General features: G+C 32.9%; 1 protein-coding gene and 1 long non-coding RNA gene across 3 annotated transcripts; one reads left to right on the top strand and one right to left on the bottom strand.

Moving 5' to 3' along the window:
• The first annotated feature begins 486 nt into the window (after positions 1-486).
• LOC126975913 (uncharacterized) lies at positions 487-6158 on the top strand. Its single transcript, XR_007731814.1, has 3 exons — positions 487-841; positions 4557-4818; positions 6020-6158. It is a non-coding gene; the product is annotated as an uncharacterized LOC126975913 (long non-coding RNA).
• A 187-nt stretch (positions 6159-6345) lies between these two features.
• On the bottom strand, positions 6346-24845 carry LOC126975905 (chromobox protein homolog 3-like). 2 transcript variants are annotated; one of them, XM_050824020.1, is made up of 7 exons: positions 24691-24845; positions 24264-24488; positions 13799-13976; positions 12095-12192; positions 11454-11595; positions 8967-9048; positions 6346-7862 (listed from the first exon to the last, which is right to left on the bottom strand). In XM_050824020.1, the coding sequence occupies exons 2-7, from the start codon at positions 24482-24484 to the stop codon at positions 7792-7794; spliced, it is 792 nt and encodes a 263-aa protein (XP_050679977.1). In that variant the 5' UTR covers positions 24485-24488; positions 24691-24845; the 3' UTR covers positions 6346-7791. The 2 variants fall into 2 exon arrangements, with proteins under 2 accessions (XP_050679977.1, XP_050679978.1); XM_050824021.1 differs by having other exon boundaries at positions 24699-24845.
• Between the last annotated feature and the right edge of the window lie 1736 nt (positions 24846-26581).

Raw genomic sequence — 26581 nt, 5'->3', positions numbered from 1 at the left:
GGAGACTTAAGAGAAGAGATAACTGTCCTCACGGAAATGTGATCAGTAATCAACAGATTGGCCTATACATCTGAGGGCAACAAATTATCTATCTATATGTATATATAATAAGCGTTGAATGTGTTTTTCCGAAATTTTTGGAAAAAATAACCGAAACAAAAAAAAACACTTGCGCACGCCATGGTGATAGCCCCGGGCCCTTTCTGTGAACCGGTACTTAAATATTTTTTTATTGCACAAGACTCATAAGTTTCAGCAACGTACCGTGCAAGGCCTTGATGATGGGATAGGCCTTTCATAGGCTGAGGCTAAGTCCACGCATATTACCTAACAGAGTTTACACATACATTAGATAAAAATAACAAAACTTTTTAACCAAAACAACAAAAAAATGTACATGGATAATAAGAAAGTATTTGTTAGAATACTACAAGTTAGCTTTGTCCCGTAGGCACTGACCAGTATAGATACCACTGGACAGGATGTTCCATATGTTTGACAGCAAATCTTTTGTGCCTATTTGAAGCGCCACTCGCGAGCGTCCAGAGAACTAATTTTGACGTATAATACAAATGGCTGCGAAGGAACGTACAATACTCTGAAGTATTTTTACATTTTGAAATAATTTCCTACGTTTTTCGTGTTATTTATACTTCAAGAATCAACTTTATAATGTACACAATTTTTTTTTAAATAGTTAACCACCATCTATGTTGTCCACTAGGTTGTCATCACTAGTTTTAGTACACTCTCGCTACATGGCCAACAGTGCTAAAATGGCGAATATCAAACAGGCACAAAAGCACTTTGACAGCCGCCAGTCCAATGGTATATAGTAGAGGTCAGTGCCCGTAGGGATTATTTAAAAAAATAAACTTTAAGATTGATTTCGACTAGTTTACGAGTACGTAGATACAAAGAGGAAATGAGGCGTAGGTCACCCAATGACAAATGAATACTTAGTTTGACAATCGCAAACCATGAAAAACACAATACTCTTTATAATTTTATCGTGGATTAAAGTTAACAAAATGTACGAGAATCTAAAAAACATGTAAGTATAGTTATACTATACACATATACAAATACACATCACAAGAACCGGAATTATGCCATGTTTAAATTTGTCACAGCTTAAGATTTCTGGTACGAATAAGTACCTAAACCAATACTGGTTTATCCATTATTCAATAATATGTGCCCAGTAAAACAAGCATGTGTATGGGAAGAATAACCCCGGAAGCGTCGTTATTTACTACCATTATGGGCTTTCAAACGATTACGGGATAATAGGAAAATAAGTTTATTACATAATGTCAGATAAATGGACATAATTATCGCTAACGGGAAAATATTTAATGCAAGCTGTAATAAGTTACGTCAGTGCTGAGTTAATAACTCGTTTCTACAATCGGATCTTTCTGACATTGATACCGTTTCTCGACATCATTAATGTCAGTTGTTTTAGATTCATTGCTAATGTGATTTTTTAAAGTGAAATTTGTGGAAGGGGAATACATTCAAAGTCTCGTCGCCGACATGCCTAATTACAATGTATAAGATTTTATGTAACTGTAATGACGTGACTATGTCAATAGAGCGACTAAGTCACATGCGTGTTCAGTTTTATCATATAATTGTATATTGCATGTCGATACAGGTAAACTCCTAATTATCATTATTTATTTTCATTAACAAATTTTTTGGTAACTAAAACAATTAGTTTTTATTCTAAAAGAACTTCTTATTTCAAAGTTATAAGTTTCGCTAGCACTTCAACTTAAATTTTAGCATTTAATCTATTTAGTATATTCTACCCCATCGATCACAAACAGTGTTTGGTAGAACTGCTTGACCCAATTAATTTCGTACGGAACGATCAAAATAAATAAATTCTTACAAGCAGTAAGTAGGTACTAGGAATGGATTTGATTGAGCAACTAAAGCCCAAATATCCTCATAAATTTTCGCACAACATCAGTAGAATGAAGCCGTTTGTAATTCACGCGACGTCCTCACGTGGACATACAAAAACAGCTTGCAAAATCAACTCAAAATGTCGCTAGTAACCTCGAACAATTCTAAAGGCGTCTAAACATACAACACGAATTGCGGCTATGGTGCGGTATCTTAAAGATTGCTTAGCGCGATCAAAACTTTAACACCTAGCATGACAGCAATGCTAGTACACACTAGATACGTCTAGAGATTATAGGAATCATATTTCATTGTATTCTCAAAGAAAATCACCACAAAATAGTTTGCTTTTTAAAGCCGGCTAAGTGGGTACCACAGCAGCGCAAGCATTATTGTGATTCAGTTTGAAGGGCGCCGTGAAATTTTTGGGATAGTGAAATTATGTCATAAGGTAACGGAGCACAATTGCGATGTCGCTCAAAATTTTGGGTTCAATCAAGAATTCTATCCTGCACTGCGTTGGGCAGGACGTATCAATTACTATCAGATGCATTTTGCTCGGCTCGTCACTTTTTCTGATAAAATTCATATTATGCTAGTGCAAGCAACAGTTAAACAATCAAATTCTAATATTTTTATTCAAAATTGGATTTATATATGAAACTGTTGTTCCAATACACCTGTACTTATTTATTCGAAGATATTTACTAAAGTCATAACGAACGTAGGTCACACTAAAAGTTTTGCGTGACTTAAAAAAAACATGTTATAACAAAAATATTATGTTAAGTGCTTTACAAACTACTCTCCTTTACATTTTAAATTTTTTTTCATGCGATCGAACCATTTTTTAAATAGGAGGACCACAGATCTGAAGGCATGTTTTCTATGTGCTGATTGAACACTATCACTGCCTCTTCGGAATTGGTAAAAGTGAAACCTCTAATCAAATCTTTGATTTTGGGGAAAAAACAGAAATCACAGGGTGCTTATGTGCAGGTTGGGTGACGAGTTGTACTTTTTCGGAAGCTAAAAATGACTTAGTTTTATTGGCTGTGTGTGAAGAAGCGTTGTCATGATGTAGGAGAACGCGGCTTTTTGGTCGTATTTCGCGAACTTTTTTAACACCCTTGGTAAACAAATGGTATTGGAATACTACTGGGCATTAACACTCTTTTGATCTTCAAGTGGAATTGTTCAGACCCTACAGCTACGGAGCTGAGAAAAAAATGCGATCATTTTTTACCAACGTTACTCGCCTGCTTCAATTTTGTTGGCCTGTTCTCATTTTAAAACACCCATTCACAAGATTTCTGTTTTTTTTCGGGTTCAAAACAATAAATCCACGTTTCGTCTCCTGTGACAATGACATAAACAGCATAGAATGTCCGTGGTCCTACTGGAAGCACCATTCCACGCGAGCCCGCTTCTGCTCCGCTGTCCAACGACAACAAAGTTTCCGAACTTTCAATTCTTTGTGTAAATTTTTCTGAATTTGGCTCATATCAATCCCCAATAGTCCTTAAATTGTCACATAAGTAATCCACGGGATTTCTTCAATTAGCCGCTTAACGGTAGCCACATTATTTTCGTTGACGGCAGTTGAAGGCCGCCTTCACGAAATTCGTCATGTAAAGAAACCCGACCACTCTCAAATTCAGCAAACCATCGCTTCATGTTGCTCAAGCAAGGTGCTTCTGTCCCAAAAGACGTTCCCATTTTGAAGACGAGCGGCACAGACTTGCGGAGAGAGAGAACTATTAAAATCATAAAAAATCATCGCTCTAAAATCTTTTCGACTTAATTATATTTTTGTTGCGTGCATGCAACTTTGATGTGTGATTGATAAAAAAACAATTGACAAATGATTTCCCGCCAATTGTTTTTTTTTTTTTATTACTGAGAAGGTTGCAACGTTTCAAAAAATATAACATTCGAAATTCGAATCATTAGCTTTCGTTCCGCTTAGCTAGAAGTGCAAAACTTTTACTGTGCCCCATGTATTACTTTAAAATTTTCTAAAGTCCCATTTACCAAAATTAACACAGTACCTTATTTACCCGAATAAGCAGGTTAAGATGTGAGATAGAATAAAAATAAACATGTAGTGAAGGGAACGGGGTCACGTTTTACTACGCAGAGACGATCTGCTTATTTCAACCCCAGTGATGAACCACCGCGTTGTCACTCTGTGTCGATAAACCTTAATAGATCTGTCTTGACCGACACGAGAAGAAGAGTCGAGGCAATGACCCCAATCTGCGACTTAGCTGACTTACTTTCGCCGGGCGTAATGTGATGCAACGTAATACTTGCTTACACTTGACCTCGGCTAGAGGCAATTTTAAACTGCGCTTATCAGTTGACGCCACGTGAGACAAATGTGACAAAACTTATGATGGCTTTTTGCATGAGTAGCCTATTGAGATTTATTCGATATAAAGCGACCTCAGAAGATAATTTTTAGACTTTTAAATGTTGTTAATTTTTATTGATAACAGTTCTAAAATTCAGTTGTAAGTTTTGATGAAATAACAAAAATAAAAACTTGTAAAAACGAGCCTCATCAAATAATGATCTAGATATTAAGTGTTAGTTGACACTTGCAAATTAAACAAACGCCTAATTAATTATTACAGGTTACTTCCCATTCACCTATTATAATAAAACTAATCAAGAAGAGTTCTTGGCCTGTGCGTCCCCGTAGCGTTAAAAGAATAGGGACGTCCCAGGCCCATGGGTGTCGTAAGAGGTGACTAAGTGCTCGATTTCGATGTGGAAGAGTCCTACGCGGACGTCAGCACAAACAGGCCAGACTCGACTGGATTAGCACCACACACACACACACAAAACGGGGCGTGAAGGTTGAAGGAAGTTCGCATAGGTTGTTCTTGAGAAGAGGTTAGTCAATTCAAGGTTCTCTAAGAGATTGGTCCTCCAACTGACCCTCTCCGAGGGTTCTCGCTCAGGCTGCCCTACGTATTCTGGGGAGGGCACAAAATTGCTTATTGCCGAGGGCAATCGAAGCAAAACATGGGGCACTCGCTCCACGCTTAACTTCGAGACACAGCATATGGATAGGCAGCTGCCTGGGTACAAAATTGAATATAATTTTTTGCCTCCTTGCCGGAGTATCCGAGTTTGTTAATTCTATAAATCTATTGTCCCTGTCTCGGCAATTATGAGGGTAAGGACCTATCTACTCTATGGTTGCGCAAAGATTTAAGGACTTTTTATTTGTAGGACCGCGTGTTCAATCGGCAGTCGACGACATGATTGCACATATCCCCTCCGCTGAAATCTTACATCATGAGACGTGGATACTTGTATAGTAGTTGTGAATACGTCCCGATAGTAAACAGATGTGTGTCGACTTCCCTCCTGAAACGTCCTTTGCCTGGTATCTGGTGACTATAATACGCCCGTGTCGCAGAACAACAGTGACCCGGCGCGATGTTGTGCCAACTACAAGTAGCAGATTTGGTTAGGATACTTTCTTTTTTTATACTTGGGGCGGTTTTTTTTTCCATTCGATGATTTCAGTTTCTATGCCGTTGCAGTAGAAGATACTGTAGTAGTTACCTGGATATTTTCATAGCAAATTACAGATAGTACGGACGGTGAAATGGAAGAAATGGTTCAAGAAGGTAGTTAAAGCAGCAGTTGAATGCAAATAATTGAGCTTGTATGGCGGCGCTGAATACAAAGGATTCAGGCGACATATTAAGTTTTAAAGAGGAATTATAATTTGGAATGCAACAACCAACACGGATTGAATTGACGCTTAATTGCTTTACGGGGTGTTTATGACTATGACCTTCCTAAATGCCGAAAACGTGTTGATACTCCGTAGGTACGCTCGTCTGCTCCTCTTCCATAAAAAATCACATTTGTCATTTTACAAATCATAATTGATATGGTCGTACTTAAAAATACCCTGTAGGTATTGCTTACCATTACGAGACTCGCATTTTCGTTTAATTTATTCCACATCCCCCCTCCTGTTTCAAACAAAGATCTCTTCTGAGTAAGACCTCTGTCTTAGTAATGTTCCCCAACAACTGGTTTTATGTAATAATGCTTTCGATTAACTTTTTTACAGCAACTGGTTACGATCTACTGGAGATTTGCATAGAAAATTGTGCACAGTGCAAGAAGATGCTGGGCGCGTGGTTTGAAGGACCACTATGCGCTGAATCCTGCATCAAGTTCAAAGGAAAGTTGATTCCTGAATGCGAAGATTTTGCCTCGATTGCCCCTTTCTTAAACAAACTCGCTAGATAGACGCTCGCCATTTTGAAACACACGCCGAAGTCCAACTGAGACGCGGGAAGAACGTGTCATGCCAAAGCATTTATTTAGTCAATACTTGTTAATTTTAAGATTTTTATACATAGATACAATAAGTGATATACGAATAAACACGAATTATTTAAAAGTCTTTATTTGACAACTTCAATTCCTTATTTATAAAATAATCTTATAGTCTTTACCTACATAGATCTTTTTTATACAAATTGTAAAAGATAAATTATAAAACCCGACTGAATAAATACGAGTTTTAACATTTCCTTTTTGCACATATTTGAATTTTCCTTGTTTTGATACTGGGATCTAGTTCATACTGCATAACTTCATAAATTTGGCCATTCGATGAAAGTTGCATTAGTAGATATTTGAAGTCAATACAACTATTAAATTGTGCTTTACAAAATACAGGTGAATTACGTGCCATATTTCTACAATCTAGATTCTATGGTTATCAATCGCTAAACATCAAAACTGTTTTAGAATAAGTATTATTATTTGCATATTTAATTGAATTTCCTAAAAAACTTACAGATTTCTGTAGGCATTTTCGTTCAAAATAAGGCTTGGAACCCGAAAATGAACAAACGTTTAGGTAATATTGAGAAGTTTGCATTCAGATTTTATCAACCTTTAACCACAATTTTATCGTTCTTGTTAGTTTATTATAGAGGTTAAACATTTAAAACCGTTAAATTTGAAACAGTTTCCAAGCCTTGATTGAAAGTACTTTTTAGATTTTCTTCGTTATCTATGAAATCGCATACATATTTGACTGATATGACTCTATGTACAGAAACTTCTAGTCTTTCTTCCGCTGTCTTCATGATCCTAGCGAGTATAAGGTAATAACGTGTAAGTAAATAGAATATTAAAATAACTAGAATATTGGGAGCGAGATGTCAACTTTGACAGAGATTGTGAACAAGAATTATTATCAACATAAGGGACAGTTACAGTAGTAGTGATGCTGATGATAATAAGAGTGAACTTGATTAAGTTTGTTCACCATTTTTTTTAAGTAATATATATCTTTAAGATCCAATTCGTTGTGATATTTCACCGTACGGGTCTTTTCACGAAAATTATTTCGACTCGCACGTATTTTACTAAATTGACTGATTGAATAAGATATGCACGAGGCGTACTAATTGTTTTTGTGTGAGTGGGTAAGAAAAGGTTCAATATTCTAAGTGCATACTAATTGTATGAGAATAATAATTAAATAGATTCATTAACGATTATACACTATTACATGCCTAGAGTGAGCTGTCAACATTATCAAACTAAGTTCGACAGACTCATTAACGATTAAACACTATTCCATGCCTAGAGTGAGCTGTCAACGTTATCAAACTAAGTTTGACAGATTACGCCATCTGTCATAACGTAAGAAATGTTACTTTCTGAAGCTTCATATTTTACCTGTGGTAATAAAATCCTGTTTGCTGCAAAGCAATATTTCGATTTTCATATTATACATATATTATCACAATAAAAATAATTATTTTAATTCATATTATTATTTGATTGTACACTTTGTCGATTTGGTCAAGTCACTACAAATTATATAACTGGAACTTCCATTGTTGAGGTTTCCGTATCGACTGGTTGAGTTTTCACGTCTGTTCTTGATCCTGTTAAATATATAAATAGCAATAATTAATAATTATTCTAGATTTATAAGGCATAAAGCATCGAGAAATAACTGTATATAGCAACATAATATTATGATTGGACTGCAGGATTTTTATATTAAGTTAGTCAAGTCAGTTTAGTTAAGTCAGAAGTACAAACGAGCTTGTAATTTTACAATATTATGCATACAGTAAAATTACCATGGCACGTAATCAAAAACTTTGCCGGCATTTAGTTGATAATTGTTAAGTCAACTTTGGTCTACATCTGGTCTACATCATCATCATCAGCCGGAAGACATCCACTGCTGGACAAAGGCCTCCCCCAAAGATTTCCACGACGATCGGTCCTACGCTGCCCTCATCCAACGTATTCCGGCGATCTTGACCAGATCGTCGTTCCATCTATGTGGGGGCCTACCAACCATTCGAAGACTTTACTGCCCCAACGGCCTTCTGTCAGTCGAACTATGTGAACCTGCCCACTGCCACTTAACTTTCGCAATAATTTTGGCTATGTCGGTAACTTTCGTTTTCCTACGGATCTCCTCATTTCTGATACGATAATTATCTGGTTAAGATCGCCGGAATACGTTGGATGAGAGCAGCACAGGACCAATCGTCGTGGAAATCTTTGGGGGCGGCCATTGTCTAGCATTGGACGTCTTCCGACTGAAATGATGAACTATGTTAGATAAACTTATACCTGATGATGGCCTTAACAATTAATACGTATACCAGAACTGAACAAACAGAGTCGCAACAATACTACTGATGATGATGAATATCTATCTATATATGATAATATGGTAAAATAAGTTTTGTTCATTTTTATTTATAATTGTATTGTATCTTATTATATAATTGTATTATATTGTATCTTAGTATTAGTTCTTATGTTGTTAAAATTCAAAAATTATGTATGTTTTACTTGCATGTGGTCGTTGCCTGTAAGCGCAATAACACTTAGACGTAAAGTTATTTAGAATTATATTTAATGTAATTGGTTAGTGTATATTGTGTTGGCGATGCTAATAAATCAGAAGTGAGTGATATAACTTAAAAATAAGAAACAGTACCAAAGTTACTGTAAGATTTACATACCTGACTCTGGTTCAACCTCCTGAGATTCACTCACATCCATTGTAGAATCTGTACCCGGTTTGATGTCCATCTCTGGTAGAAGCTGCAATAGTATTATTAATTATATATAATCACCAAATATCACGTCCTCTTGTATCAATATATAATATTCTAGTATCGGTATTGGCTCAACAGTTATACTGAATAAGTTATCAATTATAATGCACGTATTTCTTACCATTAAAATTTTTACTATTTTTAATTCAAGTTACTTAATTATTTTATTAATTTTAAACTTGGAGTAACTTTACATTGTGGTTATTAATAAAACATATTGAATTATTACCAAAATGTCAATATTCTTTAATAGTATTAAGGTGCTGCATAATTTCTGGCATGTATAGTAACCGGAAAGTAAACTAATTACAATTTGTTTTTGTTGAATTCGGTTGAAAAAAGTTTAGCAGATATCAATTATTAAATAATAATATAAGAAAAAAAAGAAAAAACATTTAGTCACTTAGATCAAAGTGATACATATGAATGTCAATAATTTTACCACCTTTGGAAAAGATTGGCTTATGATCACTGATGCGAAGAAGGGGCAAGAAACTCATTGCTACTCTTTTAAATCTATATTTATAATTTACAAATTTTACACTGTATTTTATACAATGTATGTAAAATGACGCACCAAAATTACTCAAACGTTTTGACTTCCTTGTTTAAATCCTTTAAAGGTATTTTATTTCCTTGTCTAAGTTAAAAAAAGTGGAGTAGATGCGTGAATCCGCATACACTTTAAATTAATTAATAACTTAAAATGGTATATGATCTTTATAAAAATAAAAATCGCTGAAGAAAGGGCCCACCAGCCACCACAAACAGCGCCCGTTCAAGAGCATGACACATGTACCAGTCATCGCTTCCATCGCACATATCTTAGGGAACGGCCCGACGACGCAGCCACGAGCATTTAAGACAGCATAACAAGCTTGCCCCGGGAACTCTACCAAAAAGCTTAACATATCTTATGTTATATATTTGCATGAATAACTCACACTAAAAGTTGAAGGTTTTTTAAATTAATATCTAATGATATCAACTTTCTGAATTTTATCACAAAGGTATGATTTAAAAAAATTCAGAGCAATACCACGGATTCCGTAATGGTATTGTTAGATACAATCAAAACTGAAAAAAGGCCTTATCCCAGACGTATTAAATGTTTTCTAGAAAACGGATACCAGCATCAGGTTTACACCTGTTGCAAGTGATTCTGAATTATTTTGGATGAAGTTAGTATTGGATTCAAAATGTTTCTTAATTGAATATAAGCTTCTATGTATAGCTTTCCAGTGGAAGGCTGAATCGTGTAGTGGAGTACTGGCAGGCAGAATCTTCATTACATGGAGGTTTTTAAAGGTAAGAAGGTACTAGTAAGGTAAGAAGGATCGTTAACCATACACATAGTAGAATAGCATGGATAGCTGTACTATGCAACATGCAAAGTTTGGGGTTACTATTTTTTTTTATGAAAATAAGGGACGAGACGAGCAGGATGTTCAGCTGATGGTCATTGATACATCCTACCCATTACAATGCAGTGACGCTCAGGATTCTTGAAAAACCCAAAAATTCTGAGCGGCACAACAATTCCGCTCCTCACCTTGAGACATAAGTTGTCAAGTCTCATTGCCCAGTAATTTCACTAGCTACCGCGCCTTTCAGACCGAAACAGAGTAATGTTTACACATTACTGCTTCACGGCAGAAATAGACGCCGTTGTGGTACCCATAATCAAAAACTACTAACCTGGTTCTTTATGTACGACACCAGCCCACAATGAGTCAAAGTTCAGTATCATTTAATGCTTTACAGAAAAGTAATTGCGTGCACCTGATATTCCTCAAGCTGTAGGGCCGGATGGCTAAATGTCTAGGCGTTTTTCGGACAAAAGTATGCCATGCCAAATGTGACAAATTACAATTTGAGTATAAGTTGGCAGGATTTCGGCTTATTTGGATTTAATTTATTCACCATTTTTTTATTACTTTATAAATTTAATTGTTTAAATATTACTTTGAAAATATTTTGATAGACTTATAGAGGAAAGTTTCATTTATGAATAAATGTTTTATTGATGTGACCTATGTCAATTCTATCATTTTCGGTGTCAATCTGGATTGCATAATAAGGCTAAAGATTTAATTACCAGTGGGAGGCTCCTTTGCACAGGATTTCGGCTAGATTATGGGTACCACAACAGCACCTATTTCTGCCATGAAACAGTAATGTATCAGCTTTATTGTGTTTCGGTCTATAGGGCGCCATAGCTAGTGAAATTACTGGGCAAAGGAGACTTCTATCTCAGGAGAGAGAGATTTTAGGTGATGATCGCAATTGTAGTGCCGCTCAGATTTCAGGGTGTGACAATTCCCATCAGCTGAACGTCCTGCTCAATCTTGTCCCTTTCTGTCATAAAAAAAATTATATTTGGCATCTTACCTCAGGTGCAGGCCTGTCGATCAATCCCACTTTGTGTCTGACACTGAACGGCACACAACTTTCATAATATTTTATCACAAATTCTGGATACACTTCACCAAGCTGATGACCAGGTACTACATCCACTTCAGTGCAGTCATGCCTGGAAATAAAATATATTTTTTTAAACAAAACCACATGAAATTTATTCATGTAAGTAAGTCATCACACACACAAATGTCAAAGTTATACATTTTAACATTTACAATCTTGGGCTTTGGAAAAGTTGTGCTTTAGTGACGGGCAAGAAACTCAATGCCCCTTTTTTAAATTAATAGTAAGAGCTTTGTCATTTTGGATTGCTTTGTCATAGTGACGCAACATAAATCTCAGTTTTTTCATTATACTTAAGAGAAAAGTAAAATTATTAAGTAAATTACAATAAACTTCAATCAGGGAAAGGAACAACTTCCTGTTCCTTTGATTTTTATAATTATCTATAATACTTTGGTTACCATATTAAAAATCGCAGTTTATATCATATCATAAAAATATTGGACAATAATAAGCCTGAAACTGCCTTTACAGGAGAGCTACTAAAGTGTTATTTTCCAGATAACACTATGGGTTCTGCGCCGGTTATGGTTATAAAAATAACTCACCACTTAACTAGAAAATACAGTGTCCCATGAAACAATTGCCCAGCTAATATTTTCTCTGGCTGCAATCCTCGAGCAAGGCCTCTTGGTTTTTCGATTTCCTACAAATTTCATAATAAATATATAATAGCGATTCACAACATAGATTTGCTATAAAAATGGGGGGAGACAATGATGATTACAAATGAGATGTTGTGGGTTGAGACTGAGAGTCTTACAGGAAAAATTAAAATCACAAAATGTACAGGGAAACAGTTTTTGAAACCGTAACACCAATTTTTAATGTCCCTATTTATTAATTTTTTCTACAATTAAGACACACATGAAAATGAGTTGATTGGCATTAGAAAAATTATTGCTATTAACAATTATTTTTTTTATATTTTTTTTTTTTGTGATTTGCTTGCTCTAGACTTATTACACTAAATAATTTAGTGCTCGAATTGCTCTTACACTTCTATCTCATAGGCACCTATGACAATTCCCTGTATATTATATGGATTAGAATTCCTTAATTATAAGGAATTCTTATAATATGCCTAATAAATATTTCACTGGGACCATTAGGTCCCAGTGAAATATTTATTTAGGCAATCCAAACAGATTACAATAATAGTCTTAATTAAATAGCATTTAAATATTTATGCATATAATAAATTAATCTTATATATAAAATTCTCGTGTCACAATGTTCGTTCCCGTACTCCTCCGAAACGGCTTGATCGATTCTCATGAAATTTTGTGAGCATATTGAGTAGGTCTGAGAATCGGCCAACATCTATTTTTCATACCCCTAAATGTTAAGGGTGGTCCACACGATTTTTTTTTTATTATTTTTGACATTTTTTTTAAAATTTGTTGGATTATGAGTCTGCATTAAAAAATACATACAACTTCAAATTTTCACCCATCTACGATCAACAGTTACTTTTGTATCGCGATTTTAATATCGGCAATACAACGTTTGCTGGGTCAGCTAGTTATTTATATAATATATAACACATAAATAACAGTTATATAATTTAATATAAACACTTACAGCTTAGTCTATATTTTCCAACAAATTCTTATTTAAACAATATTTATTAATTTGTTTGTGTAATAAAACAAAATGTCACAACTACTAAATAAAATTAGTAAGATGTAAAGTTTAGTAGCAAAAATATATATGACTAATTGGCCACTAATAAATAATACCCAAATGGACAACAAGTTCAGTTATAGCAACTTATATAACAGGGAGGACAAAGGTGATTTTTTTATTTTTTTTATATTATAATTTTTTTTCAATTAATGTAAAATTTCTTATTGCGGTACATAAATAGGTATATATTAATGTAACTTAAACTTGAAAAAAGCAAAAAATATGCTGCAATTAACACTATTCACATGACTTCTTTATTTAATTTACAATGCTTTCAAACAGTTATGCTTTATTATTTAGGGAATGATAACATTTCTTCTGGCATAGTATGACTTTTTACCATTACCTACCCTAGCATAAGACATGTGCAGGGTCCATTGTGTGGCAGAGTGAACAAATCAGTAATCAACATTAAATACATTATAATTCATAATTGCTTGTAAACTTCATTTAATATAATTATTATTGCAACCATGTCTTTTTGATACACGGCAGCTAGCCTGCTTTAAAAATGTACGTCATGTGGGAAAGTGATTGATTAGCTTCTTCTAATAAACTCTTACCTCAATAGACTTTTTCTTCTTATCAGCTCTCTTAGGTCTTTTTCTCAAGGATAGCCCTTCATCAACAGGTTCAGGTACTGTGGTGACTTCTCTTTCTCTCTTAAGCCTCGCTTCTTCATAAGCCGATATCAACTCAGGACAATCCAAATTGTCTTCAGGCTCCCAAGTATTATCCTCACTTGAAAACAAAAAAAAGATTCACTTTTTTACATATATTTTAAACATTATCAAGTTTCATTAAGAATAGTGTCATGAATAGTGAAAAAAATTAAGTGACATTTATTTCATTCTTAGTACATACAAATGTGTAACGAATATAATAAATAGATATGCTATTTAGTTATATTCTTTAAGCTGTAATGTTGATAGTTAATCTGATAATGCTACTGAAGAAATAATTAACTTCTTATTTTGCCCACTTTACTTAAGTGGGCATAATTTGGATGTATGTAACTTGGTAATATGAATGTATGTTTTATTTATCTAAAATCTAGCACCAATATCTTGCTAATTTTTTACTCTATTTTATTATTAAAAGTCAAGTTAGGTTATTTTTTATTTTAATTTTTTTATATATAATTATGCCATGAAGAGAAAATAATATTATGTATTGGCACAATACAGTGATAAGATAGAAGAAAGAAGATCCCAGGAAATGTTCAAAACAAAAGTATTACGTTATTCAAAAGAATTGTTTAAAAACGTTTGTGTGGTAAAGGTTACTATAACATGACTTTCTTAATGATACCACAGATATATATAGATAGATAGATAGAATGGAGCGATCGCCCTCAGGCTATTAAATAATATGTTTAATTGTACAATATTTATTTGTAAACATATGTTTTGATTTAAAAAAGCCCGCTGAGTTTGTTGCGCCCATTCTTCTCAGGCCTGAGGTATTCATTTTGGAATGGGTGGTAGTTTATTTTTACTTGCAATATGTGATTTCACATCCTATTTTGAATAAAAATATTTGAATGTGAATTGAATTGAATGACTCACAACCGACAACTTAACTAGCTCCAAGATTTCAAGCAACTGTATATGTTTTTATACCTAAAGAGTGCAGCTGTATCACTAGTTACTAATAGTAATACTAGCCAGGCAGCTGGATTTAATGATAATCATAAATAATAAAATTTTCATCTTTATTGATTTAAGTTATGAACTAAGATAAAAAAACATGTGGTGTCGTGGGATACCGGATAGGAACGAAGTTCCATATCCGAAAAATATTAATTTTAAGTTCTATTCGAGGTATAAAGAAAATAATATTCGGGTATACATTTTTTTATAATGATTTTTTATTGATAGAATATAATAAAAACTACTTTACAAAGTTATCAACTTTATTTTATTTACAATGGTTTATAAAAAATATATAATAATAATATACAAAGAAACAGCTATTAAATTAATAATAATAATTAAGCCTAATTATGTTCTAACATAGAAATAATTGATGTTCGAAAATCAATGGATACAGCTAGTTCACGGACTCCGTTTTGTACTCTCAAATGACCAGCTTTTGTTCTTCTTTTTACGATAACAAACGATGCTATATTCATCAAAATCAAAATGTACTAATTTGCCAACTGTACCATTGCATAATCCATCAGTTACATCGATGTTCGTTGTAATTATATAATACTTATTAATTACAAAAGTAATTTCATCAGGCAAACCACCAGTATCAATAACAGACATTTTATCCCCTTAATGGTGAATCGTCCGGATTTCGGAATGACACTGAAGTACCGCAATGGTGGGCCGTCCGAAATTCGGAAGGTTTGGCTCAATTAGCAATATTTGAATGTAAATAGAGCAAGATGGCCTCCAATACAAAATGCTTTTAGATAATTAAGAATACATTTGAACATGAAACCATATTGTGCTGACATTGGACACCGGTACAATTTTGATCTTTGCTTCAAACAGGCTGGGTGAAAAACTTAGAACTTCACTAGTAACATTAATCCCATCTCTATAAGTTCTGAACTGACCACCATAGATAGTTGGAAATTAAAGTTCTTCGGCATATCCATCAAATAATATACTTAGTGGAACACTTTTTTCACCGGGTGCTATATGCAAAAATCTGTCTTCATTCCACAGAAGAGTTTGTTGTTGAGCTGTGATATTGTCTTCTATAGACACATGCTCACTCATATCATCCATTACTAATTCCGAAGCTACTTCATCATTATTAAGAAATGTATTGTCTATTTCTTTACCATGCCATTACCATGATGAATATAAAGTGGCGTTTGTACTAGGTATGACAACCATTCTTTGATGTTCTTCTTGCAAATAAGACCATGTACATAACTTGTTTTATGAATTATTTTTTTATATGTACATAGAAACAATGGTCGTCTGTAATATTTCTAGGCTGTTGATTTACCATAGCGTTAACTTCGATTGGAACATTAATAATTTGACCATATATACAATATTGACCATTTACATGCCTAAGTCTTCTTATCTGCATAAACGGAATCCTTGGTGAATGAGTCGTTGCTCAATAAGGTTTAATTTTGGCAAATGAGATGGAATCACTTGATACGAAAAACCATTATAAACTGATAAAAATTTAATTTTTTGTTCGTCTAAAGAACTTTTGCAAGTAGAACAAACATCTACTGACGAGCCACTTACATAATTCTGAAATAAATAAAATTTAAGAGTCTTTTAACTCATATTATTAGACAATCAAATGTAAAATGTAAAATTACCGGTATTGTAAGTTGTAAAATATCATCGTGTTGATCAGAAGTTTTTTTTTAAATCGTTTTTCCACCAAAGTCTATCGCAAACAGCACAAGAATGCCCGAAAATATGGTTTTTGAAATTATTATGAAAATTTAAATGGCCATTTCTATGTTGATAATAAATGGTGTAATTTTCTTCATGACATGATGTTTCAAGAAGACCTTGAAGCTGTTGACAATCCATACTGCTGTTCAAAATTATTCGATCGGTTTCGATATACGGTGTATAATGTTGATTTAAAAGATGTAAATGAATGAAGTTTTGTGTGTTGTTTACTTTATAATGACAAAACTTATTCCTTTTTACTAACAATTAAAATAATTAAAATGCACACAGATGTTCAAATGAAAATATAAATACACAATTATAATCTGCGTATTCAAAATCACTGCTGAGTATTGACCTTGCGGTAAATGGCTCAGGGCAAGTATGCAGGTGCGCTGAATTTAAAAGTTGTTTTCGGATGTCTTTTGGGTGAAATTTCTAGCTGCATTATTTTAATTACAGAGTGAAAAAACAGTTTCCATCCAAAATGTCCATGTTCTGGCGTAATAAACATGCAGCGTTGCACATTCGAGATATTATTCGTATGGTGCAACAAATGAAGAAATTGGAGTATTTACTTTGAAATTTTATATGTATACTATTTTTCCTACCAAGTTGCGCAAAGTGCGACCACTGTAATTTTTTTCAAAAATTCGCACGCTCAGCTACATTTCCGCACGATCTTGTCAACGTGTGGGAAAGTGGTACTTAGGGAACGCAAATGCATGCGCAAAATCGAACTTTGCGCACGATGATAGGAAAAAACAGAAGTGTGTGCGTGTAATCTTTACGCGATTGAAGTAAAACTTAATAATAATTATCTTTAGGAATAATTAATAGAGGCATTAATATATTACATTAAATAAAGCCGTGTTACCAACTAAGCACTCACGTATTACTGAAGAGGAGGAACATTGTTAGATTTTTTGCTATTTTTTTTTCTCGGAAAAGTTGACAATATAACTTCATCTTTTGAGCAAAGTTTAAACCTGATAAGGTTCTTGATTTTCTCATTTATTCTTATTTATTGATGAAAGACTAAAATGTTCCTGGAATTCCGCCATTTCATTTGACTGATTATATAAGTAATATATTCTATTTATAATTCAGTTCATTGTCCATTCGCACATTTTAAAATTGTCACTCATTATTAAAATAATTTATAATAAGAAATTGAAGGTTATATTACTATTAGCACATATAAATATGACGTTGTTATTGAATATTAACAAATATGGCTGTATGAGCTCGAAACCTTTGCCTATCCTAATAATGGAAACCAAGAACTAATTAACGAATGTCAGCAAATTTCCGAAAACTTATATATTATTTATTGTAATGGTAGTAATAAATAAACAATAAAAACAGATTTTTAAAAAATAATACTGAGCAATTTGAAATATTTTTTTTAAACGATTAAATTATAACGGCTTACTAAATTCTTTCAATTCACTTTTGTACTGAGCGTTACTTCCGTCAGAAAAAATTCTGAGTTACCCCCAAGTCGTACCTAAAGAAGTTTTACTTGAATATTTATTTCAAATAATTTATTAATTAATAATAAAAATGAATAATTTTTATTCACTTTAATAAAATTGATAATAGTGTTAATTAAATTGATGTCAGAGAAATTAAATATTTTGTTATTTTAAACAAAATTTTGTAATACTCAATATTCTCATAAATAGAATACAAAAACAAAATTAAATAAAAAAATATTTATTTCTAAATTTTTTATTATTATTATTAAAAAAATTACTTGCATTTGTGAAACGTTCCCTTCTGTTTCAAAATAGCATTAAGCCGAGAACATTTTATTTTACGACGGTATTCTTTATTTCGCAAAGATTCTTTCAATTTAAATATTTTATCAATATTTTCATCATCTTTTATACGCTTTCGATACCTTTGTTTACGCTTTGCAAGTTTTAATTTCCGTATATTTATTTCAGTACTGAAATTAATTGCAGTTATTAAGTTATTAGAAATGTATATTATTTTTAATGTATATTTTTTTTTTCAATAATTTCTCGTCTGATGTCTACTAACTTTACAATCGTATTTAAAATTGCACTGCGAAAGATATATAAATTTTATATTGTTTCATTGTTATTTTTTTGCCGCTGCCGATACTTTCTTTGGTACTTCGCATTTTTCTTTTTCTGTATTTCTTTCCTACTAACAAATAATACATAATTTTATATAAAAAGAAAATCGTAAATGAATTATACTCATACAACCACAAAAAGAAAACACGTGGCAATAAGTAATATAAAACAAAAAAAAATGTGTTGCTTATATGTGAAATGTTTTAACAAAACTCTTTTTTTACTTACCCAAATACTATATTTGGTGACTTTATAAAAATATCAATCACCAATTCTGTCACTTTTTTTTTATATAAATTATATATTGCAATCTGTCTAGGACGACATTCATCAATAGGTCACGAATATATATATATCAGGCTTGTGCGATACTCGTCCATTGACAAGTCCGCTTCATTAAAATCAATCTACAGTAGAAGATCCTGTGGGTTTTTCCTTTTTAACCTTCTTGTTATGGTAACACTCAGGAGGTGCCTTGCAAGTACATTTGGATGGTGCGAAATTCTTGTATTATAAGCTTTCATTTTGTCCGTTATTTCTTGCTTAACTGTTTTCATGTTAGGGTCATGATGCAATCTGTGGTTTGTGACATACCATGGTGCGTTAACTATCATTTTAGCATCTTTGACTGAAACTGTTGCAGGATCTCAATGTTTGAGTTTGCCGCCGTGCCCCAGAGCTGCTATCCATAAGACCATATGGGTTTGATGATGCATTTATAGAGAAGCAGCTTATTTGTCAATGATAACTGTGGCTTTTTGTTTAACATCCAGTACATTTTCCGAACCTGTTGTCCCATTGCCAGTCGTTTGGTGAAGATATGCTTTTAATTCTGTCACTGTATCACTTTCTATCACTGTATTCAATTCACTTTCCATTATTTAATATGTGATCTATACATCATCATATTTTTAGTTACCTGGAACCTTAATAACTTGTGTATGTATTGGTTTGTCTTTTATGTTTCAGGTTTTAAAATACAATGATGAGACACATAAACTTCCAGTTGTGTACTTAGATGAGACATGCATTCATTCTGGTCTAACTTTTGGAAAATGTTGGCAGAATGATGATGGCACAGGTATTTTACATCATAATGTCTAACACCAGTAAGACAAAGTGGTCCATTAGCAATAAACAACTCATAACCTGCCATTTATCTTCTTCCGAATCTTGTTAGTTTGTTATAGTTTATGAATTCATTTATTCACAGATGGTGTACTGAATCCTATATCTAAAGGGCAAAGGTTTATAATAGTCCATGCTGGTGGTGAGCAAGGCTTTGTGGAGAATGCCTGCTTGGTATTTAAATCACAAACAAAAAGTGGAGATTATCATGATGACATGAATCACACAAATTTAAAAAAATGGGTTACTGAAAAGTTAGCACCCAATTTAAACCAACCGAGTCTTATTGTGATAGATAATGCTCCATATCACAATACAAGCATAAACAAAGCACCTAACACAAATTCAAGAAAGGGAGTAATACAGGAATGGTTATCAAGAAATCATATTGAATATTCACCACAATATACAATACCACAATTATTGGAAATTGTAAAAAGAAATAAGCCGGAACCTGTTTATGCTATTGACACCATTTTAAAAGGATTAGGCCACAAGGTATTTTACTAATAAATTGTCACCTAATATAATATTAACAAATATATTTTTATTTAATCTCCGGAATCAAATGATAACAGTTTGGTATTTAAAGGATACAAGATTACTTGATGCAATAAAAAGGTATTCCTAACTGCTAAACAGCTAACCGACTTTCCCAACCTATACCATTTTATCAATTATACCTTGTATTTATTTGCAGGTATAGAGTTTATATCCATATCATTGTGATCTCAACCCCATTGAAATGGTATGAGCTTCAATGAAACGTAAAGTGACTATGGTGAACATTGGGAAACTGGCTAATGAAATGCCAAGTATGGTAATAATGCATTTAATGCTATTACTGTTGAGGAGTGGCGCAATTATTGTTCGCACGTCAAAAAAATACAAAAAGAGTATCACATAAGGGACGCGCATTTGGACGTACCGTTCATCATAGACTTAGCCTCTGATAGTGAAGAAAGCAGCAATAGTGACGACGAAGAATTGGACGATATTTGACCACTTAATATTGTACACCTTGATCATAATTATAATAAAATTATTTGAAACATTATTCTTTTTTGCCACCATATGCTTATGTTTGATGAATGATAGGTATTTAAATGTATACTTTTATAGTTTACCATTTCCTTAAGTTCTAACAGTTAAAAAAACTAAAAATTCTTCTCATCCTATTATCTGATATGTTCATTAGGCCCTAAGATTTCGGATAAATAGATACATATGCATGTTTTCAGTTTAAAATTAAACTAACTACCTATAGTATCTCTTTCAATTGGACCCTAAATTAGGCAATTTTTATTCACCGGTAACCCCAATTTCACTGTAGCGCCCTCCTGTCAATGTCACTCACGCGCCAAAAGACACTTGTGGCACTATATACTTCTTTGGCCAAAGAATTAAAAATCATTAAAATGATTTATTCCTCATGCTATTCTTTGTTTTTAGAAAGAATAATTTTATAAAAATCTTGCGAAAATGATAAATAATGAATATGGCTGTATGGGCTTGAACCCTTTGCCTGCCCCTATAATCGATGAAGAAACCAAAAAAAAAAATCTTATGTTACGGAAATTTTTTCCCGGTTAGGGTACCCCTCCTCCACACATCCGGAATAAGGAATTTCGTTCCGATAAAAATTTATTTAAAATATAAGCAACACATGTTTTTTGTTTGGTTATATTTATGATTACCACGTGTTTTATTTTTGTGGTTGTATGTGTAATTCATTTACGATTATTTTTTATTTTTGAAGTAAAACTTCTTTAGAGCGACTTGGGGGTAACTCAGATTTTTTTTTCTGACGGAAGTAACACTCAGTAAAAAAGTCAATTGAAACAATTTTTTAAGCCAATATATATATATTTTTTTTAAATACAGTCAAAACCGTTTATGGCGACATCGTTTAGAACCACATACCGGTTAAATTTACCAAAATCAAAGGTCCTGGCTGAATGTTATATGACCGCCTTATCTAAAACATTGGTTTTTACGACATTGTTTACTACGACATACCGCATTAAGCGACCACATTTGGTTAATGTTTTCGGAGAATTATATCTGTAGAACGACCGGCTCAGCTGTATTGTAAACAATTTGAATAGGTAACTGTATCCACATCTGGCACAGTATAATAGTCAATGGCTATTATCGTAAAAGTAAACAAAGTTTAGGGTCTTTTGTAATTCTTAGAAACAAAGCACATGCATGCCGTAGCCTCAAGGCCCGCTTCGTCATATCTCTTAAGTCAGTTTGTTACTTATCTTTACACAAGAAGCACCAAAACATTATTGTTGAGTTAACTGTGAAAATTGTAACATGTCGCAAAAAAGAAAACAAATCAGTATCGAAGAAAAATCGCATATTATTTCAAAGCTAGAGAAAGGAATTCCAAACAAAGATCTGGCAAAAGAATATGGTGTATCTCACTCGACAATTTCAACCATTTGGAAAGAAAGGGAGAAAATTCAAATCCTTTACGACAAGAATTTTTTGAAAATGAAACGAGCCAGAACAACGCGGCATACGAAGATTGAGGAAGCTTTGTTAAAGTGGTTTAAATATCAAAGGACAAATAATGTGCCAATAAATGGACCAATTCTTCAACAAAAAGCAAACGATTTTGCTCAACGTTTTGGTGAAGATTTTGTTTGCTCGTCTAGTTGGATTCAACGTTTCCGGGCTCGACATGGCATTGTCGGCGGGAAAATGAGTGAAGCTGCCAGTGTGGATAAAGATGCTGTAGATGCAAGTTTTAAAGATCTTACAAGTCTTATAACAAGAACCTCAGATGATGTGATTGACGACTATGAAGAGGACAATATTTCTTTGGCTCAATTAGCCCAAAATTTACGACCTGCTTTATCTACTACTGAAACAGACGAGTTCATTGATGTAGATCAGTCTATTGCAATTTGTGCACCAGCTACGGAGGATGATATTGTACGTGAAGTTCAAGAGGAAAATGAAAATGAACAGGAAGACTCGGAAGAACAATTTACAGTGCCAACTTTGATTGACGGTCTCAATGCTGTTAGTGTATTACGAAAGATTGTTCTTTTTAATGAAGAGTTCCACATGCAGGGAAATTGTGACGAAACGCTGATTAAAATCCAACGTGAATTACAAAATGTGTATGCACGACAGAAGTGTTTCAAACAAACTAAAATTACAGATTTTACGCATACAAAAATGATGGAAAAATGATATTGTTCTTTTATATTATACGTTTGTATTGAAGTAAACAAAATGCAGTTTAATTTCCTACATGAATATACATATTATCTTTCCTATTAATACCTGTCACCGGTTGTTACAACTATCGGTTTTTACGACTCAATATGAGTAGTCCCTTCGATGTCGTTATAACAGATTTTGACTGTATTTCTAATTGCTCAATAATATTTTTGTAAAGTCTCTAAGTGTATAATTTGATTATTTATTACTACTTTTGTAATAAATAAGTTTTCAGGCTGACATTTTCGACATATCTTTTGGTTTCTTCACGAGCCCATACAGCCATATTTGTTAATATTCAAAAACAACATCATATTGATACGTGATAATGATAATATAACATTACCGAGCAAAAAAAAATTTCATTAATATGTGAGTGCTTAGTTGGTAATACGGCTTTATGTAATATATATATCGGCGCAATTACTACAACACACCTATTATAAAAACGAGAATAATTCAGTTTAACTAATTTTAGTTAAAATTAGTTCATAGTTTATCCTTTAATTACATTGTGATGTGAAATTATTGTAAAAACAACATGGATTGAAAACATGAGCACGTGCGCCAGGTCCTATAAATACAGCCCACACTGATCGACACTGCAGTCAGTCGTGCTCGGGCTGTTGTACGGTACGGACCTCTCTGTGACGTCATAATGCTGCCCGTTGTATAAACGAAAGTAATAAAATACCTACTCGTGTAGTTTTCTTTAGAAGAACCAATGAGTGATCTTGAGCAAGACAGCAATTGTAATGTCAACAGTAATGACGTCACACCTTTTAAAAACAATACAGAGGTTCTTTTCTCATATATTATGTATCTGTTAATTATTCCTAAAGATAGTTATTATTAAGTTTTACTTCAACCACACGTAAAGATTACATGTACATACTTTTTTTTATATTAAATGTATTATTTTGTTATGTTATTTGTGTTGCATTAAATAATCAGCAAGATATTGTTGCATAGCTACACTTGAGATGAACATGATGGTATTTCCCAGTTAGGGTACCTCTTCACATCGTCCCATAAGGAACTTAGTCACACAAATATAATATGCAGAAATATATCAATATAAAACAGCCATAGAGGTGTAATCCATTTTTAGTTTTCGTAGAAGACATTTTCTAACAATAATACTACTATAAATATATACTAATACATACTCGGAATAACCCTTCCATTTCAAGAAATATTCAACTTTTCCATTCTTAATCCTTCTGTCTAATACTTTCTCTACCGAAAACTCTTCATGCCTTCCGCTTGTAGGTCCAGTAACTTCAGTTGAAGGCGTAATTAGGGAAGCTGTTGCTTGATCGGTTTCCATCGCTGGTTGATCTGGAAACCCTAGACTGGGTTGTGAAAGTGAATCCATTGTTACTTCCATAGAACTGCAAAAAAAGATTGAATGCAAATACTAAACAGTCAATATTAATACTTTCGCAATTATAAGTTATGCATTAAACAGATATTAATGCCGATTTTATATTTTGGTAAAGATTTAATTTACTACATTAAAACGTAAGTTTAATAATAATATTTTGAGTAAAAAACATTGTTATTTGTTAATTACACAAACAATTTTGCCAGTACCTGATTACCTCAGAGCTTCACAATGTCAAAATGAAAGAATATATAATTTTAGAATAATATCACCTCGTAAGAGTAAGAGCTGTGTATATCAATAAATAATTAATATTTATTAATAATTATTTTGCTAACACACTGATGAAATATACCAAAAAGAATTTTTACCAAACAATATTAGAATATTGCCACAAACACTGAACACAAACCAGTGTTGAGTGTACACAAATCGCCAAAGAGTTTTTTTTTTGGTTCTGTTCGTCCATCTGGACAGGCAAAGGGGTCGAAAGCCCATACAGCCAAGTCTTCATTTTTATTTTACTATTCTTCAGTCTTCACTTTACACAGCTTGTTCAAAGTCAAGCTAAGTCTCTATATCATCTTCATATTCAAACATAAATAGTACAATTTCACATAAAAGTAGTATTTCGTGTTCTTCATGTTTCATTTTCTTCATATACATATAGGTTCGCATGAAAGGCCGAAGCCAAGTCTTTTATTGATAATATTCTTGTTCCAATGAAGATAGACTTAGTCCGGTTTAGTCAGGGTTTAATAATAAACTTTTATGATATAATACTAAAATATAAATCTCATATACGTTATAAGAAATATATTATACATGAATTATAAGTAATAATGATGAATATTAGTTGAATATAATAATAAGATAATATGAAACTAATTTAAGGTGTAACAACAAATATAATATTTACATTTATACATTAAAATTTACATTATAAACACAAGTCCAATAATAATTTATGGACGAATATGTTTTAAGTCTGTGTAAGGGATTGTGTCAAAAGCCCAGCCGTATTTTCAAATTTCGCCTACCGATGAAACTATAAATTTGTAAAGCGGCACGAAGCAGTCATAAGTTTTCAATAACTGCTGAAGTGAGCGCGGGATGTCTTCAGCATTCTTATAAATATCCAAGAGGCAGTCTATCAATGTAAATCTTTGAAGATTATATTGGGGACAGTCAAAGAAAATGTGATCAAGAGTTTGGATGGATAAATTACAGAATTGACAAGTTGGAGAATCTAAACACCGATCCTAAATAAATGAGCACCACTACGAGAATGTCCCAGACGTAACCGACAAATTGTGGTGTAATATATTTTGAATTATAAGAATTTAAATAACATGGCCAAAGAATACTAGAAAATAGATTATGATCAAAAGAAAAATGTAACAAATTAGAGATGCCTTCTACTTGATAGTAGGAATTATTGTCAGTTTGGTTAATATAGTCCTGTATCTTTAATAGGAGTGGATGATTATTAAAAGAAGTTAATTTGAGAAAGAATTTTGTTTGTAGATATTTGAATCTAAGAGCTAGTGGGGGAATATTACAATTACTTGTAATGATATAATAGGAGTAGACCTAAAAGCGCCTGTTATGATCCTTAAGGATTTATTTTGTATTTTTTCTAATTTATTCACTAATGTAATTACTCCACCATAACAAAAGAAGGCATACTCAAAATGGCTACGGACTAATGACTTATATAGTGTTAGCAAGATGCGTTGGTCTGCACCCCAATATGTACCAGCTAATGATTTCAGAATATTGCAGGCCTTTCATGCTCGATTTTCTAATATTTCAACATATTTGTGCCATCTAAAATTACTTAAAAACGTAACTCCTAAAAACTTTATAGAATTATCTATTGAAATTTCCTGAGCACCATAATATATTTTTGCATCTCTTATTCTTATAGAATCCTTTGAAAATATTACTACTTTGCTTTTGTCAATACTGACTTCAAGACTAAGATATTGAAAATAAAGCTCCAATTTTTTTAGTGCTACATTAAGATCTAAAACAACATTTGATAAATTAAGTCCTGAACTATATACTACTAGATCATCAGCAAATTGGAGGTTAGAA

This window comes from Leptidea sinapis, chromosome 38, assembly GCF_905404315.1.
Source record: "Leptidea sinapis chromosome 38, ilLepSina1.1, whole genome shotgun sequence".
Taxonomy (NCBI): Eukaryota; Metazoa; Arthropoda; class Insecta; order Lepidoptera; family Pieridae; genus Leptidea; species Leptidea sinapis.
Note: the sequence above shows the minus strand (reverse complement) of the source record. Positions and strands in the feature narration are given on the sequence as shown.

Coding starts and splice junctions, on each gene's coding strand:
- LOC126975905 (XM_050824020.1), bottom strand. CDS start 24,484: ATGGAAGTAACAATGGATTCACTTTCACAACCCAGTCTAGGGTTTCCA. Junction 13,977..24,263: donor AAATGGAAGGGTTATTCCGA/GTATGTATTAGT, acceptor TTTGTTTTCAAG/TGAGGATAATACTTGGGAGC. Junction 12,193..13,798: donor AGAAGAAAAAGTCTATTGAG/GTAAGAGTTTAT, acceptor TGAAATTTGTAG/GAAATCGAAAAACCAAGAGG.